Raw genomic sequence first — 18,088 nt, forward strand, 5'->3', positions numbered from 1 at the left:
GTGTGTGTGTGTGTGTGTGTGTGTGTGTGTGTGTGTGTGTGTGTGCGTGTGTGTGTTTCTGCGTGCGGGCGTCTGAGTACGTGCGCGCGCATACGCGCAGATGTGTGTCTGCGCCGTTGCTGACGGATTAAGAAGCGAAGATCGATTGGCGACATGTCTACAGTAACATGAGACTCGCGTGCCAACAAGCGCGTACACAGTGTGTACGCAAATGTTATGTCGTACATGTTTACACTGCTAATAGAAATGACAAAGCAAGGGGTATACATATCTCGTGGCGCCGCGACGCTTCGTCATTTGCGTAATGTTTCAACGAGATATATAGACAATTTCAGTAACCATAAACTTCTGCATTCTTTGCGCATGTGCAATCCGTCCGCTCGACATCCGTTATTTCGCGTGACTTGCTCAGTGAAACACGCAGATGACCAGTAATCGTGTACAAATCCCGCAGATGTCGCTGTGACAAATGCTACAGGAAAGCCCTGCATGGACAACACACACGGGCACATAAAAGCCTGTGAGCGAGAATGAATGTACCGTATGATATGTAGCGGACGTGATTTTCCATTAGAACAGCGACGTTGTGGAAATTATTGTTGATCGTCCATATTCGCCTTCTTCTTCGTCGTCTAGTTGTTTTTGTTTTTGTTGTTGTTGTTGCTGCTGTTGTTGTTGTTGATGATGATGATGATGTTGTTGTTTAGTCGTCGTCGTTATTGTTGGTACTTATCATACCCATCCTTCCCTCCTTCCCCTCCCCTCCCCCTTGTTCTTTCTTCTTCTTCTTCGTCTTCTTATTCGTCTTCGTCTTCGTCTTCTATTTCTTCATCTTCAGCCTTTCCTCTTTTCCGTATAGATCCTTCTCTCATGTTTCTTATGCGCATGCATCCTTGCCTTTTTATGCTCGTCAAATTTCATCTTCCTCATATTCCTTTTTCTGCACTTCTTCTTTTTCCGTCTTATTTCGCTTTTACGTGGGGACGAAACGGAGCTGACTTGCTGCCCGTAAACCCCACACTGTAGCAAACTAATGATTTCGGTACTGATTTATCGTCTGTCGTTGCGGGGACTGCTTCACCAGTCATGCATAAATAACGCACAGCTTGGGCTATATGCAACGAAGCTCCTTACAACGAGTGAGAGATAAACATATCCTCTCAGAGACAGTGCTGTTATTCTCTCTCGCGCGCGCTCGTTCAGTTCGCTCTCTCTCCTCTCTCTCTCTCTTTATATAATATATATATATAGGGAATAAAGACAGATAGATGGATAGATAGATAGATAGATAGATAGATAGATAGATAGATAGATAGATAGATAGATAGATAGATAGATAGATAGATAGATAGATAGATAGATAGATAGATAGATAGATAGATAGATAGATAGATAGACAGATAGATAGATAGATAGATAGATGGAGAAAGAAAGAGAGAGGGAGCCGGGACGGAGGTTGTGGTATATGCTACCCCTTGTCATGAGTATGTCGATTAAGCTACACAAACAGAGCTTGAATTAATTTAAATTTTATGAATTGCAATTACATTTAATTGTAAAGAAGTTCATTTTCGACCATCCGGCCGTAATTATTGATGGAAAATTATATTTGTCGGAATACAATATATACGCTAACTACTACAATACTATATACGCTAGCTCACATATGCTGGGCATGTGTTATGGTTATTAGGCAAATGTAATGTGTATACATAAAATAAATCTAATTGGGCCGTGGTAGTCACGTGGACACGACAATCTCGATATGACTGCAGAGAAAATAAGCGGCTCGAATGTATTATTCGCCAATAAACGCGTGTTCAGACATTATACATTTTGCATTAAATACAGTTAATAAAACTAAATTTTCCGGTAAGACGGTTGGCCTAAACAGACGATGCGAAACGTGAATACTGTAGTAGATGGGGAGAGCGGGAGGACGAGGATTGGGGCGAGAGCGGGAGAGATAAATATATAGATATAGAGAGAGGTGGAGAGAGGAAGAAGGAAAGCGCGACAACAAGAGAGAGAGAGAGAGAGAGAGAGAGAGAGAGAGAGAGCGCGCGCGCGAGAGAGAGAGAGAGAGAGAGAGAGAGAGAGAGAGAGAGAGAGAGAGAGAGAGAGAGAGAGAGAGAGAGAGAGAGAGAGAGAGAGAGAGAGAGAGAGAGAGAGGTGGGAGGGAGAAAATAGCGAGTGAGTGAGTGAGGATGAGAGAGTGGGAATAGAGCAGCGTAACGCATATTCTCAGGTTGCAGCCAGAGATTAATTCGACAACGAATCTCATCAAAAACGTAGTCGCTGATGGAATAGATATCATGCTCCGCCAGCTGCCCCCAGCGGACGCTGTCGTTATTGCGTTACTCTTAGCCATTTCCGCCGACTGGCGTCTCTAGAAATTGCCTGACCTGACCTGAGCTGTCACACGTTGCTGATCTAATTTCTCGGGCATAGCGCTGCGAAATATGGATCCGCCCGCAGCATCGATTATCACGTTAATGGCGCGAAAGAAATATTTACATAGCGGAGAATATCGCGCGATGATAGCGCTCATAATCTCGAAATCACAGCGATTATAAACAGGTCAGGACCACCCGCGCATCATCGGGAAATATACCCAAGATTTTTCGCGAAATTCGGAGCTCTGTGTTTCCACGCGAAAAAGCAGCTCGCGGCGAAAGTGACCGGTCGCGTGCGGGCAGATTCTGCGCGTGGGAAGCGGAGACTCGATGCGCGGTCTGCTGCTCATTGTTTGCGGATTAGGAAGAATCTCACACGATCTCGCTGAATCGGACAGCGTGTAACACGGGGAGGGGGGGAACACTTCACGAGATGAACGCTCTTCTCTCTTCAGTGCGCGTAATGCGATAAGATCACGCGGCAAACGCGACGAAGAAGAAAAAAAGGGGAAAAACACGAGAGCTGCGATACACAATAGAAAATTAATTAATCGAAAACGGCGAGCGATCACCCCCCCCCCCTCCATCATCAAAAGAAAGCATATAGTGTCGGGTGGGCGCGCCCGATTTCACGGTGCGTCGGGGGCGCCTTGTCTGTCGGCGGCACGTAAGACGCCTAGCATTAAAGCTACTGTCAGAGATATTACAGGCGATGGTTCAAATTTCTCAGCGAACGTCGTACGTAATCACGCGTTTCTTGGACGCGCGCGTCTCGTCTATTTACACGTTCAGTCTCCCTTTGTTCGCATTTTTATTTCTCCCGTGTCGGAATCCTTAGTGGGTTTGATCCCCAATAAACACAGGCCTACTCACTAAAAGTGGATATTGATACTACCACGTGCCAAAGGTAAATGGCCCCAACCGCGCACGAATGGCAGAATTCATGAACGTATAATGAACTCGAGTTCGAGATATACGCAGGAACTCTGCGAGGTACTTTTCAGTAAGAGCAATCGCTTCGCCTGTGCACGCCTGCACATGGAAATTTTCGCGCATCCAAATGCTTGTCAAGCCGATGTCGTGTTCAACATCCTCCTCACCACATAGTACCGAGCCCAGACCTGGTTCTGGCGCACGAGGGTGGAGAAACAGAATTACGCTCTGCTTCTGCCGCGATTTGCAATCGAGTTGCGTAGAATATCGGTATACAGCAGGTGTACCCGGTCGGCCGCAGCCTCCTGAAAACATTTCGTAAGCCGTGCGTGCCTGCGCGCCTCTAGCGCGATCACGGCGCGTGCACAGCGCATGCGCGGCAAGGCGCGCCGCAGGTGCCGCCGTCCGTCGAAGAATTGTTCGGCGAATTCCGACGACGTTTACCTCTCGGAGAAAACGGATGGGAAAATACGCGTTTCCGCGCAGCACGCTGTGAGCAGGTGTGTGTGTGTGTGTGTGGCTGTCTGTGTGGGTGTCGTGTGTGTGTGTGTGGTGGTGTGTGTGCCATGTGCCGTTGTGTGTGCATGTGTGTGTGGCTGACTGTGCGTTGGTTTAGTCGCGCGCTGTGTGTGCGCGCGTTGTATGGCGGTGCGTGCGTGTGTGCATGCTGTATGCGTGGCGTGTGTGTATGGTCGCTGGGTGTGTATTGTGGTGCGCGCCATGCGTCCGTGGCTGCGCGTCGGCTGTACGCGGCGTGCGTGTGCGCGCGGCTGGGTGCGAATGCGCTGCGTGCGGATGTGCGTGCCAACGTTGGGTGCGGTGCGTCGTGCATGCTGCGCGCTTGCGTGTGCTGTGCGTGTGGGTTGTCGGCCCCCGTGCGTGTCGTGGGAGCGCAGACGAGCAAACGCTCTCGCGAATCACGCGAGACTCTATATTAACGTGTGCGGTGGGAGATGGCCGCCAAACCAAGACATAAATCTCACCGAACCAGCGATTACGTAGTTGCGCGCGCATCCCGCCTGTCCATTGGATATATACGCATTCTGGTCGCAAAGCTATGCGACGATATTCGTATATACTCACATTATTTGTGAGACCGGAATTTCACTTTTATTTAAAAGCCGCATTCACTTGCAATTTTTCATTGCAGTTAGCACTCGGGTTTAACTCTGAAGTTTTTTAGCCCATTTTAGCAGAGCGACAGCAAATCGATATCTTTAAAAAAAATATACTCTCCAGCGAAACAGTTTCCATAAATCTTTCCGCCATGTTCATTGAGCTCAAAATCATTATAAGCTCTTTTTAACAGTATGTCAGACAGAACAGGCAGATATGGCTTGACCGCTACTAGCGGGTGGACGGGGGACAAGACGATAAATGCCAAGCTAAAGGTTTACACCTGCCCACTGACACATCAAAACTTGAGGAAGTGTATGTGTGTGCGTGTGCTTGTGTTGTTGTGCCTGTGTGTGTGTGTGTCGTGTGTGTGTGTGTGTGTGTGTGTGTGTGTGTGTGTGTAGTGTGTGTGTGTGTGTGTGTGTGTGTGTGTGTGTGTGTGTGTGTGTGTGTGTGTATGTGTTGTATGTGTGTGTGCGCGCGCGTTCATATGCGCATGTGAGTGCACATGCGTGCGTGTCTATGTGTGTGCGCGAGTGCTTGTGTGCGTGTGGATGTATGTGTACGTGCTTGCGTGTGTGCCTGCGCGCGTGCGTGCGTGCGCGTGCGTCTATCAGAGAAAAACTGTCGTTACCTCTCGCAGTTTCTCGGATAGTTCTCCAAGAATAGCATCCTCGTCGAAGAACTTGCCCTGGAAGCGGTGCTCGAAAAAGTCGTGAATGCGCAGGCGCATGTCTCTCGGCAACTTCCGGTAGACCATGTACTCGTCGACTTGTTGAATCTGCAAATAAAAAGATTACGATTTTGATTTAAAATAAGGTTAGATTAAGTATAATAATTACGACGAGCTACAAAGAAATCTTTACTGGAAGCGAGCAACAGAACCTGGAAACAAGCAACCGAAAATTCTAGCGTGTGACGTTCTACGATAAATATTATTTAAAATATTAAAAACTAGAGCACTTGGAGAGCACAGACCTCCGCCAAGGCAGCTGAATTCTCTCAATGTGAAATTTTTAAGTTTAATTAAATAAATAATTAATTGGATCCGGATTAGTGCGAGCGTGCAGGTGGGAGAGAACTGTGGTTGCCCCTTAGCCTGTGTTTGTAAGTCTACAGCCAGCGCACCTAGCGGAAGTGAACTGAAACGTGCATGGCAACACACACACGCACAAACCAACACTCAATGGCACGCCGGTGAAAACATAACCTCCGCCACGCCCCTGGCGGAGGTAATTACGTGAAATGTGTGAGAAAAAGACAGAACGGAAGCCGTTGACGGAAACACCGTGAATGGCTCTCCGATAACAATTAGTTAACACTACCACGATACACGGGAAAGGTAATGAATAAAACTAACACTACGGATAAAACGTTTTTGACAATGGGCCCCTGCATGTACCGGCTCTACGGGGAGCATACACCAGCTAGCAGCACTCATTTAGAATCGGTTTGATGATTAATTGTTCGCTGGCACGAACAGCCCATAAACAGTTATGCTTGTATAATTGACTACGTTATGTTGTATATGTATTGATGTCATGCTGCTATATATACGGTTAGAGATGAAGAGCCTCTTCGTTGAAGCCATCTGCTTTATTTCAAAGGCAAAACGCGGGATTAGAATGGCTCGCGTCTATTCTTATGCACAGTGTTTGCACGGCATTTGACTCTGCTAGAAAACAGACTCACACGCGTAAACCACGAAGAATATTTTTATCAACCCGTTGTCCGCGAGAGAGAGTTTTTTTTGCCACGGCCTAATAGCATCACATCGGCATTAGGTTGCTCTTATTAACAAAACAAGATTACGCAAAATAAACAGACAGCTTCTACAGATTTTTTTGTTTCAGTTGAAAATGATGTTTCTGGCGCAAGGAAAAACACACAAGCGTGCGCAAAGGCAGCATACATCTTTCATGTTGAGAGTGCACCAGAATGTACCATTTGATCCATTTCATATATCTATTGTATTCGACAAGCGATGACGAGGAGTACGGGTGATGAAGCGACGCCCCCTCCTCCAACCGCATCACGAATAAGAAATAAGAAATAATTCAGAAATAAGTTATCTAAGTAAGTTTATCTAAGTAACAGAGCAGTAAACGTTTACGCCGTTTCCCTGTATTTATCTTCCTAGTGTGGAACTCACGACGTAACGACTCGGGAATGTTTCCCACTGGTTCCCATAAATAAGACTGCTGGGGGAAATGAAGCCATTTAACTCTATAATGCTTCATGCCATTGATACTTTTACAGGCTACTAGCTTATCAACGGTAAAGTAATCAGCCTGTGATGATGGACGCGTCTGCGTGCTTACCGCCGGCGTAGAGGCGTTAATTATCCTGCGGTGGAGACGCTAGATCCGTGTTATGCGAGAGACTGGAGAGAGCTCTTAAAATCACAGTACAACATATGTATGTCCTTTATACAATTCCCGCAGGCACGCCTCTCTTTTCTGGCACAACTTCGCGCGCGTTGGTGGATCTTTTATCAGCCTTCCCACTTTCCATTCCAAAGAAATTATGTTAATGTCGTTTGAACTATTCTTCCTCTTAACACGTTCAACGTATCGCGGGGAATGTTCGACATATGTATGAAATAGTCCGGCTATGTAGCCTGTATTCATTCACTTACGGTACACGGCTTAGCTCAACCTAACACGAATAAAGAGTGAACGCTATCAAGAGCTAATATAATAAGGTATTATTAGCTCTTGACGCTATTAAGCTACATGGTTGCTTTGCGCATGCGTTCTCACTCGCGTCTCAACGTTGTGACCGTTGGCTATCGGGGTGAACTACGGCCGCTAATAGCGCTGATTTGTGTGAACAGTAAATCTACAGTTATTAGACACGGTATTGTAGTCGTAAAGATTCCAAGTCACTGCGTGTCTCATCCAGGGAAAGGTAACCTGAATGCCCGAAACGCGCCGAGTGTGCATCGCATACCGCTGTATGTGGTGAAGCGAGAGCGCCCGGTGGGTGATTGCATAAATATGAGGGTATTTAACATAGAAATATTTAACATAGAAATGACATTCGAGCGAGGTGCGTCATTGTGAAGGATCTTCGGCGGAGATTCACTCATTATTCCACTTTGAAACGCTGGACACGTATAAAATCATGCATGTGCCGGGATTACATTCTCTCTCTCTCTCTCTCTCTCTCTCTCTCTCTCTCACTGTCTCTCTCACTGTCTCTCTCTACCTTGTCAGGAGTTACTGTCGTATTTAAGCTACACAATACGAGCTGATTAATTTAATTTATCGCATTGCAGATTACTTTATTGTAAAGAAGCTTATTTTCGACCTCGGCGTAATTATTGATGGAAATTATATTTTGTCGCGAATACAATATATACGTAACTTTACTACATACTATATACGTACGCTCAATATGCTGGGCATGTGTTTATGGGTTATTAGGCAAATGTAATGTCGTATAATTAAAATAAATCTAATTGCGGGCCAGTGGTAGTCTACGTGGAACGACCAAATCTCGATATTGGAGCAGCAGATAACGCGGCTCGATGTATTATCGCGCAATAAACGCCGGTGTTTAGACATTATACATTTTGCATTAAATACAGGTTATAAACTACTTTTTACTGGTAAGCGGCATTGGCCTAACCAGACGATGCGAGACGTGATACGGTAGTTTTAGATTGGAGGATGAGCGGGATGACGTAGGATTGGGGCAGAGCGGCGCAGAGAGATAATTATAGATACTATGAGCGAGGCCTGCGCTCCGACCCGAGGACCGAGCGAGACGCGCCGCACCACCCGAGAGCAGGGACCGGGGGCGAGGGGGAGAATCGCATTCGAGAGCGCGAGTTGTCGTCCGCGACTGACGCGCGCTTACACCTCCGGCGTCGCCCCCGCCATGCCGACTCTATCGACCGCAGCAGAAGATAGAGACGAGGGGAGAGAGGAGAGGAGGGAGAGAGGAGAGCAGAGGTGGGCGGGAGAGAAAATAGCGATGTGACGCTGGTGAGATGAGAGGGTGGGATAGAGAGCCCACCAGTCTTTTCCCCCTCTCGCCTGCAGCTACGCCTATCTTCTCTGGGTTGCAGCAGGAGATTAATTCGAACTAACGATCTCTCACCCCCGCTATGTCCGCCTGTTCCTCCTCCCCCGTGGCCCAGCTCGCCCTCCCTCGCCTTCGCTCTCTCTCGCGCTCTCCTTACGCATGTCGCGCTGCGCCGTCTCCCTCTCGCTCTCGCTCGCTGCTCGCGCGCTCCAGCCGGTTGCTGATTCTATTTTCTCGGGCTAGCCGCTGCCGACAACTATGCGACTCGCTCCTACCGCTCGCTTATCCCTCTTACTGGCGCGCGAACGCAATTATTTCCTAGCGGAGACTCTCCGCTTTGCATCGATAGACGTCCATAATCATCGCAATCACATCGCACCGCTCTCCATGAAGACCTTTTAGAGAATCCAAGCTTATTTAACACACACCGAGAATTTCGGTGAACTCTCTCACGATTTTATCGCGAATCTCGCTTCTCGCTCTTGCGCTCGCCGCCGATCACGCTCAGCTTCCCGGCCGACGCCCTACCCCTCGCGCTCCTCGCCCCGCTCGCGGTCGGCTCACGCTCCTCTCCGCGCGCTCTGGCGGACGCGCCTCGCGCCCGACCTCTTTCCGCATCCGCCCCTGCTCGGTCTGCCCCTCCCCTGCCCCTCCATATTTGCCGTTTCGCCCCTCCCCCCTCCCTTCCCCACCCTCTCCCGTCCACCCTCCTCCTATCGCCTATATTAATACCCTCCTTTCATCCTGTTCACGCTCGTTGTGCCTCCGTTTTTTGCTTTAGAGTCCTCCGTTATATCCCGGGCACCTATTGTCCGTATCGGCGTGGCGCGCACTTGGGCAACACTTCTCGAGCATGAACGCTCTCTCTCTCTCCTCGTGCCTACGTCATCGTAGTGCCAGACTCGCTCGCTCGCTCCGCGCTCGCGCTAGAAATTTCCTCTCCGTGTCTTCCGCCTCTGCCCTCTCTCTTTTGAGCAGCTCGCCGCATCACAATCAGAAAATAACTTAATCCGTGAAAACGCGCGAGCAGATCACCCTTCCATCCTCTCTACTCCAAACGCGTCCCCTCTGGTATTTCTGATTATCTGTGATTTTGTCGGCCCCGTGCGCCTCAGCTGCGTCGAAGTTCACTTGTGTGTGCCGTCACCGTTCGTCCGGGCGCTCCTATCGTCTCCTCGGCACAGTAGAGCGCTTCCGTTACGCTCCCTCGCTCGGTGCGCTCCTCGCCTGTTCTGCTCCTCTCTCCCTTCGCGCGATACCGCTCTCAGCACCGCGTTTCTTGGTCATGCGCCCCCCTCGGGCGACCCGGTCCCGCGTCTCGTCTACTTACAACGTTCATGTTCCCTCTTGTTCGCCATTTTCTTTCTCCCGTGTCGTAATCCTTAGGCCGCTCTCTTTGGTCGCCCAATACACAGGCCTAATCACTAGAAGAAGCTGGATATTGATACTACCACGCTGCTTCAAAGGTCTGGTCCCACCGCGCTACGAAATGGCAGAATTCCCATGACCGTCTCTGACTCCGCGCTCTCGGCAGATATACGCGGCAACTCTGAGACGCGATCACCCGGTTATTTTCAGTAGAGCAATCGCTTCGCTGTGCACGACTCGCACCTCGCGCTCTCTCTTCCGCGGCATCCAATGCTTGTCTAACGCCGATGCTCGCGTCTTCAACATCTCCTCACCTACATAGTACCGAGCCCAGAACTCTGGTTCTGGCCGCCCCACGCGGGGGGTGAGAGAACAACGAATTACGCCTCTGCTTCTGCCGCCGATTTTGCCATCGGTGCGGAATATCGGTATACAGAGGCCCCCTGTACCCCACCGATCCGGCCCCGACCCCGACTCCTGAAACTTTACTAAGCGTGTGTTGCGTGCCCTGCGCGCCTCTAGCCGCCGTATCACCGGCGCCGCTGCACAGCGCATTCCGCTTGCGCGGCACGGCGTTCGCCGCATCGGCCTGCGCCGTCCGTTCTGAAAACTTGTTCGCCGCTAATTCCGACGACGTTTATCTCTCGCGCACACGGATGGGATAACCTACGCGTGTTCCCGCGCCTCAGCACGCTTGTGAGCAGGGGGTGTGGTGCTGCCTCGCTGCTCGTGCCTGTGCCCATGCTGTGTCGTGTGTGCTGCTCGCTCGCTCTCGTGTGTGTACTGCGTGGTGTGCGCCGTGCTGTGCGCGCTGTATGCGTGAGTCGCCTCCCACCGTCGTCGTGATCTGTCCCGATCCCCCCTTTTGTATGCCGCCCCTCCCCTGGCGCTTGTGTGCTTCATTTGTCGGCTCGCTCTGCTCGCTCGCGCCGGATGCGTTCGCTCGCTGCACCGTGCTGCGCGGATCTCCCCTTGCGCCAACCACGCACCCTCTAACCCCGTCCCGCGACCACTCCCCCGTTCCCCTTCGCCGGCCCTCCCTCTTCGGGCCTCATTTTCCCCACTTTTCCTCCCTAGGGTAAACTTTTTACATTTTTCCCCTCGCGCTGTGTGAGCGCGTGCGGCTCACATGTTGGCGCGTGTGCATGCGCGCGTGCGTACGTGGTGGCTGTGTGGGTGCTGCCCGCGTGTGCATAGCGGGGATGCGCGTGTGTGTGCGTGTGGTGTGCGTGCGTGTGTGTTGGAGCCGCAGTACGATAGCCAAACGCTCGTCGCGAATCACGGCAGAAACCGGCTATATAACGTGTGCGTGAGAGATGCTGCCAACACAGAATAAATCTCACCGAACCCAGCGATACGTGTGTTTGCGCGGCGCATGTCCATGAGATATATAGGCGTTCTGGTCGCAAGCTATCGACGATATTGGAACTCACATTATTGTGAGAGGCGGAATTTTCACTTTTATTTAAAAGCTCATTGATATTTTCATTGCAGATACACTCTTCTGTTTAACTCGAAGTTTAGCCATTTTTCGGAGCGACAGCAATCCGATATCTTTTTAAAATTACTATCCAGGCAACAGGTTTCAATAAACTCTTCCGCCATGTATTTGATGCTCAAAATCATTTAAGTCTTCTTTAACGTATTTAGACGAACAGAGATATGCATTGCTACTAGCGGTGACGAAAAACGATAATGCCAAGCTAAGGTTTTACACTGCACTTGAAACATCAAACTCGAGAAATGTGTGTGTGTGTGCTGTGTGTGTGGTTGGGTTGTGCCTGGTGTGTGTGCCTGCTGTGTGATATCGTGTTTGCGGCGCGCTTGTGCTGTTGTGTGGTGTGTGTGGTGGTGGTGTGTGGTGTGGCGCTGTCGTCTGTGCGTTGTTTGTGTGTGTGTATTTGTGTGCGTGTGTGTGTGTGTGTGCTGTGTGTGAATGTCCCCTGCTCCCGTCCCGTGTGTGTGTGTATTGTTTGTATGTTGTGTGTGCGCCGGCGCGTTCATATGCGCATGTGAGATGCACTGCCGTGCGTGTCTATGTAGTCGTGCGCGAGTGCTTGCTGTGCGTACCGTGGATCGTATGTGTACCGTGCTTGCGTGTGTGCCTGGCGCGCACTGTGCGTGCGTCCAGGCGCGTGCGTCTTCAGAGAAAAACTGTCGTACACCTCTCGCGGTTCTCGGACTAGTTCTCCAAGAAATAGCATCCTCGTCGATAAGACTTGCCTGGAAGCGGTTGCTCGAAAAGTTCGTGCAATGCGCCGCAGGCCGCATGTCTCTCGGCAACTTCCTGGCTAGACCAGTACTCGGTGACTTGTTGGAATCCCTGCAAATACACAGATTTTTTTACGATTTTGATTTAAAATAGGTCTAGATAAGTTATAATAATTACGACCGAGCTACAAAGCAATCTTTACTGGAGCGAAGCACCAGACCTGGACAACAAGCAACGAAATTCTTTAGCGTGTGAGTTCTACGATAAATATTATTTAAAATATTAAAAGTAGAGCCTTGGACGGCCAGAGCTCCGCCCAAGCCAGCCGAGATTTCTTCCTCATATGTGAAATTTTAAGTTTAATTATAATAAATAATTAATTGGATCCGCAGTAGTGCGAGCGTGCAGGTTGGTGAGAGAACTGTGGTGCCCTAGCCGGTGTTTGTAAGTCTGACAGCAGGCAGACTGCGGAAGTTTTGACTGACGTCGCATGCCAACACACACCGCAACAACACACTCATGGTAGTACGCGGTTTGAAGCTAACTCCGCCACGCCCCTGGCGGAGGGTAATTACGTGAAAGTCGTGGAAAAAGACCAGACGGAAGCCTCGTTGACGGAAACACCTGTGATGGCTCTCCGTACAATCTCTAGTTAAACATACACGATACCCGGTAAAGGTGAATGAGTAAAAATAACACTCGGATTAAAACGTTCTTTGACAATGGGCCCCGCACTTGTACTCGGCTCTACGGGGTACACGCTAGCAGCACTCTTTAGAATCGGTTTGATGATTATTGTGCCGCTGGCAACGAACAGCATAAACAGTTATGCTTGTATAATTGGATACGTTATGTTGTATTATGTCATTTGATGTCCATGCCTGGGTATATACGCGGTTTAGAGATCTGAGAGCTCTTCGTTGGGAGCCATCTGTTTATTTCAAAGGCAAAACGCGGTTGAATGAGTCGCGCTTTCTTATGGCACAGGTTTGCCGCGGGCATTTGACTCTGCTAGAAAACAGACCTCACACGCGGATAACCACGAGATATTTCTTTATCAACCCCTGTTGTCCGCGGAGGAGAGTTTTTTGCACTGGCCTAATATGCACTCACTCGGCATTAGGGTGCCTCTTATTACACGCAAGATTACGCAAATAACAGCACGAGCCTTCTTACAGATTTTTGTTCAGTTAGGAAAATGAATGTTTCTGCGCCAGGAAAACCACAAGCTGAGCTGACGCAAGGCAGCATACATCTTTCATGTAGAAGCGGCTGCACCGAATGTACCATGTGATCCTTTTCTATATGCTATTGTTATTCGCTACAAGCGATGACGAGGAGTACGGGGCAGTGATTGAACGCGCGCCCCTCCTCAACCGGCATCACGGAATAAGACTAAGAATTAATTCGAAATAGTCGTATCTAAGTAAGTTATCTAAGGGAACAGAGCAGGTACAACTGGGTTTACGCCGTGTTTCCCTGTATTCTATCCTTCCCTAGCCTGTGGACTACGACCCCCCGTAACGCTCCCGAGAATGTTTGCCCCACTGGTTCCATTAAATGCATGCTGAGCGCTGGAAATGTAGCCATTATACTCACTAATGCTTCTGGCATTGCATATTTTACAGCGCTACTAGCTTATCACCCGGGTTAAACGTAATCAGCCTGTGATGATGGACGCGTCTGCGTGCTTACCGCGAGTAGATGCGTTAATTATCCTTGCGGAGTGGAGCGCTAGTCTCGTGTATGCGAGAGGACTGGAGGGGCTCTTAAAATCCACGTACACATATGTATGTCCGTTTATACAATTCCGCAGGCACGCTCTCTTTTTCTGGCACACTTTCGCGTGCGCTTGGTGGAGTCTTTTACGTCAGCCTTCCACTTTCCGATTCCTCAAAGAAATTTATGTTAATGTCGTGTTGAACGTATTTTCTTACACGTTCAACGCTATCGCGGAGGGAAAGAACAGTTTCGACCGTGATGTATGAATAGTCGGCTATGCTAGCCTGTATCATTCCACTTACCGCCGTACACGGGCTTAGGCTCAACCCTAACACGATAAGCTCACTCCGCCACATGTCCCCCATCGCCCTCTCCCCCCCACTTTTCCCCTCCCCCTTACGCCCGCCATCCTCCCCCCCTCCCTGGTTCGCCCTTTTGTTACGACTTTCGGCCCCGCGGGGTTTCCCCGCACGGTTCTCCCCCCCTCTCTATCTACTCCCTTCGCCCCTCTTTGCTCCGCCCTCCCCCACGCCCTCCCTCCACCCCGCGTTTCCGACCCCACCCCCCACCCACCTGTCGTCTCCCCTCCCTCTTCCCCCCCCTCCCTTCCCATAGCCTTTTCACTACCACCCCTTCCGGCCAGGTCTCCTTCGCCCGCTTCTCCCCGCTTTCGCAACGCATTTTTTAAACCCTCGTCTCTCGCTCTCCCTTTTGCCCGCACCAGTTGCTCCCCCCCTCCTCCCCCATGCTCCCCTCACCCTCTCCCTACCACCCTCGCTCGTCCCTATCGCGCCCCCTCTCACCTCCTCTCCAGACCCTTCGCCTTTCCTTCTTTGTTGCCGCCTTTCACTCTCCCGCCTACGATCGTCCGACCCACCCCATTCGAACTGCTCGTTCTTCTCCCCAATCATTCCTTACACCTGTTACCGACACCTCCCTATAGTCTTCATCCCCAGCCCATTTTCCCCTCCGCTCCGTAGCATTCCACCCGTCCTCCATCTCCCCCTTGTCGTTCCTTTCTCGCGCTTCTCCTTCAGTCTGTGACCCTCCGACGGCCCTCTTCTTTCTTCTCCTCCTTTCCTCCTCCCCCACCAATATCTCGTGCCGCTCCTTCCTCTCTCAACATCAACTCCCCTCCCGTCGCTGCCTGTTTGACTGCCCGCTTGCTTCGTTTAACCCACCTCCTACAGCTCCGCTCTCCCTCTGCTAATTCTACGCGCGTCCAAGCTGCCTCCCTGCAGCTCTCCTCTCTTACATTGGCCGCTCTGACGCCTTATCATTCTTCCACCGATCGCGCTTTGAACTTCGGCTTCGCGGCTTTCCCTCGCCCAGGTCCTTCCTGCCCACAGCTCCTCGCTCGCCGCGTTTTCCCTGCTAGCCAGTGCCTCTTCTCTTGCCGGGAATGCGCACGCTTCCCTTTCCCCCCTCCGGCCCCACGAATTCCGTTGCCTGCCCCTCCCTCATCCCGCTTGACCTACATCCCCCGCGCCGCGCTCCTCACTCGTCCGCCCCCTCGCCTTCGTGCTCCGTGCGCGACCCCGTATCCTCCACTTCACATCCCCCGCGTGCTACCTCCCTACCCCTTTACTCTCCCGCGCCGATCGTGTTCTCCTCTCCGTGCCACCATGTCATATCTTATCCTCCAGCCTAACTCTCGCCAAGCCCGCCGGTTCCCGCCCTGCGTCATCCCTCGTCTCACTCGTCCCACACTGCCTTGCCAACGTCACCCTGTGTGCCCCTGTCTTCTTTTCTCTATGCGCGCCAAACCTGCTAACCCTGTGACTGCCCCCCGAACGCGCCTAGCTATCGCGCCGCTAGCTGGTCGCTCTCGTCTCAGCCTCGCTGCCTATGGTCATTGCCCTTGCTCGTAGACAATCACAGTCACCCTTCCTTCGCACTTAGGTCTCCCCTCGCCCAGCTCCCGTGCGCTCTCCCACCCTCCGCTACATCACTGCACGTGTCTCCTGGCTCTCACCGCCTTACCTATCTGTCGCTTCCGCCCTCAACTCTTTCTTCGTCTGTAGTGATATTCTACTAGATCTGCCCATTATGTGCCGCTCGCTCCTCCCGCGTCTGAACGTCGCCGTGTGCCTGTCCTTGTGAAGCGTGTCACCTCTTCTCGCGTGCCGCTACTTCGCCGCCGAGCTCTCCACCTCTCCTCATCATCTCTCCTCACTTGCCAGCTTTTGATACACCCGCGTCTGCCTCAGCCGACCCCGCCCTCTGAATACAGTTCCATGGATACGTTAGCCGCGGGACTTACCCTCTGCTCCTTCTTCGCTCTCTCTCCTCTCTTCTCCCCTCCTTCCTTTCCCTCTCTCTGCTAGTCGCTCCTGGCTCTCTCTCTTTCCATCTTCTCTCGTGCATTTTATCTTGCCTCTCTATACTCTCCTCGTCTTCCCCGCTCTCTCCTCGTCTGTGTCTCTCTATTTTCCTTCCGCATTATCTCTCTCCTTCCCTTTGTCTGCTCTCTCTGTTCTCCTCTTTCTGCCTTCATCTCTGCCACCGCTTGCTGTGTCTCTCTCTGTTCCCTCCCTTCCCACGTGTTTCTCTCTCTCTCTCCTCTCCTCTCCTACCCTGCTTCCCTCTGTCTCTCGCCTCTCTCTCTCCATCTGCTCTGCTCCTCCCTCCCTCCCCCTTCCGACTTGAGCGCTTCTCATCGCCCCCTGCCCTCTCCCACAGCCTCCGTTCTGCCTTTCACGCCCTTCGTTCCTGCTACCCCCACTTGCCCCTCCCCTTCCCTGCCCCCCCCCCGCGGTCTCTTCATCTCGGCTCGCTCGCTGTATCTTCCCCCTCCCGGTACGTGAGCCAGGTCTTCCCCCCCCGGGCGCGCCGTCGCTTTCGCATCCTGCCTTCAACGCGCAACGTTCCGCGTTGCTTCGGCCAACACAAACAACCACCGATGAGCGTCACTCCGACTTACAGCTCACGGCGCCGTCATGACGACGTTCCGACGTACCGCGACGGATCACTCCCGCTCGTCGCACACACGAGATTTCTTATCCATTGTCTCCCTCACGCCGCCTCCTTTTCCGTTTCTCTCTGCTCTCTCCTTCCCCCTCCTTTCTTCCTCTCTCCTCCCCTATCCCCCCCGCCGCGCCGCCCCCTACTCCATTCCGTCCCAGCCCGTGTCTCCTTCCCACTCGCCCTCGCTTCCCTGAATCCACCTCCGATTTACTCCGCGACCTTGTCCCTTCCTCCTTCTCCCCCTCCCTTCTCTCTCCCCTGCTCTCTCTTTGCTCTGCGCCTCTCTTGCTCCATTCCTTTCCTCTCGACTTTACCCTTCTCTCTCCGTCTGCCTCTCTTCCCTTCTTGCCTCCTTCCTCTTCTCTCCTCAGTCCTTGCCTCCCCCTTGCCCCCCTCCCCCTCCTCTTGCCGCCTTGCTCATCGTCTCCCATTTCCTCGTCTCCTGTTCCGTTCTTTCTTTCTCTTCTCTCTCCGCTTCTCTCTCTCCTCTTCTCCTTCTTTATCCTGTCCATGTCTCTTTTCTTTCTCGCCCCCCTTCTTCTCTCCTCTCTCTTCTCTCTCTCTCTCTCTCCGCTTCTCTCTTTGCCTCTCCTAGACCCATAGGCAATCCCGAGTTTTTTCACGGCTTGGTCGGCTGTCCACCCGCTTGCCGCGGCCTAATCGCGTTCGTTTCACCTGTCTCTTCCCCTACACACCGGCAGCTATCACCCATCACCGGCGTCAATTATTGACGATATTTTATTAATTATGTCACATTCTCGCAGGAACAATAACAAAACGCTAGCATGCGGAACAGACATTTTCAACGCGCGAGGCGAGCTGCCTGTCTCTACGTTTCCTTACGTTCCCGTTTTTTCTGCCTCCCGGCTCCTCTCTTCTCTCTCTCCTTTCTCCTTTCTCATTCTGTCTCTCTCTCTCTTCTCTCTCTCTCTCTCTCTCTCTCTCTCTCTCTCCTCATTTCGTCTCTCTCTCGCTCTCTCCTCTAATTACTTCGGTCTCTTCTCTCTTCTCTCTCCGTGTGTGGGTGTTGTGTGTCTTGTGTTCTGTGTGATGTGTGGTTCTGTGTGTGTTTGTTCTCGTGTGTTGTGTGTGTGTGATTGTGCTGTGATGTGCCTGTGTGTTTGCTTGTGCTCTTTGTGTGTGCTTCCTCAGCCCTTGCCCCTATCATTCTGTGTGTGCCTGTTTTTCCGCCCTTTAGCCCATTGTGTGTTTGTCTGTTCGTTTGTGTGTGTGTTGTGTGTATGTGTGTGTGTGTTGTGCCTGGTGCTGTGTGCTGGATGTGGTGTGTTGTGTGCTGTGTGTGTTTAGTGCGCAGCTGTGGTTGCCCGCCTTCGCCATGTCC

The 18,088-nt window shown here is 51.4% G+C and overlaps 1 protein-coding gene across 1 annotated transcript in view; it reads right to left on the reverse strand.

The window, feature by feature from the left end:
• LOC106819823 (potassium/sodium hyperpolarization-activated cyclic nucleotide-gated channel 2-like) overlaps positions 1–18,088 on the reverse strand; it is a 92,909-nt gene that overhangs the window by 19,001 nt on the left and 55,820 nt on the right. Inside the window, exon 6 of the mRNA XM_014824407.1 lies at positions 5,080–5,226. Coding sequence (XP_014679893.1) covers positions 5,080–5,226 — 147 coding nt within the window. The remainder of the gene's footprint in view (positions 1–5,079; positions 5,227–18,088) is intronic.

The sequence above is a fragment of the Priapulus caudatus genome, unplaced genomic scaffold (genome assembly GCF_000485595.1).
Source record: "Priapulus caudatus unplaced genomic scaffold, Priapulus_caudatus-5.0.1 Scaffold40, whole genome shotgun sequence".
NCBI classification, from domain to species: Eukaryota; Metazoa; Priapulida; class Priapulimorpha; order Priapulimorphida; family Priapulidae; genus Priapulus; species Priapulus caudatus.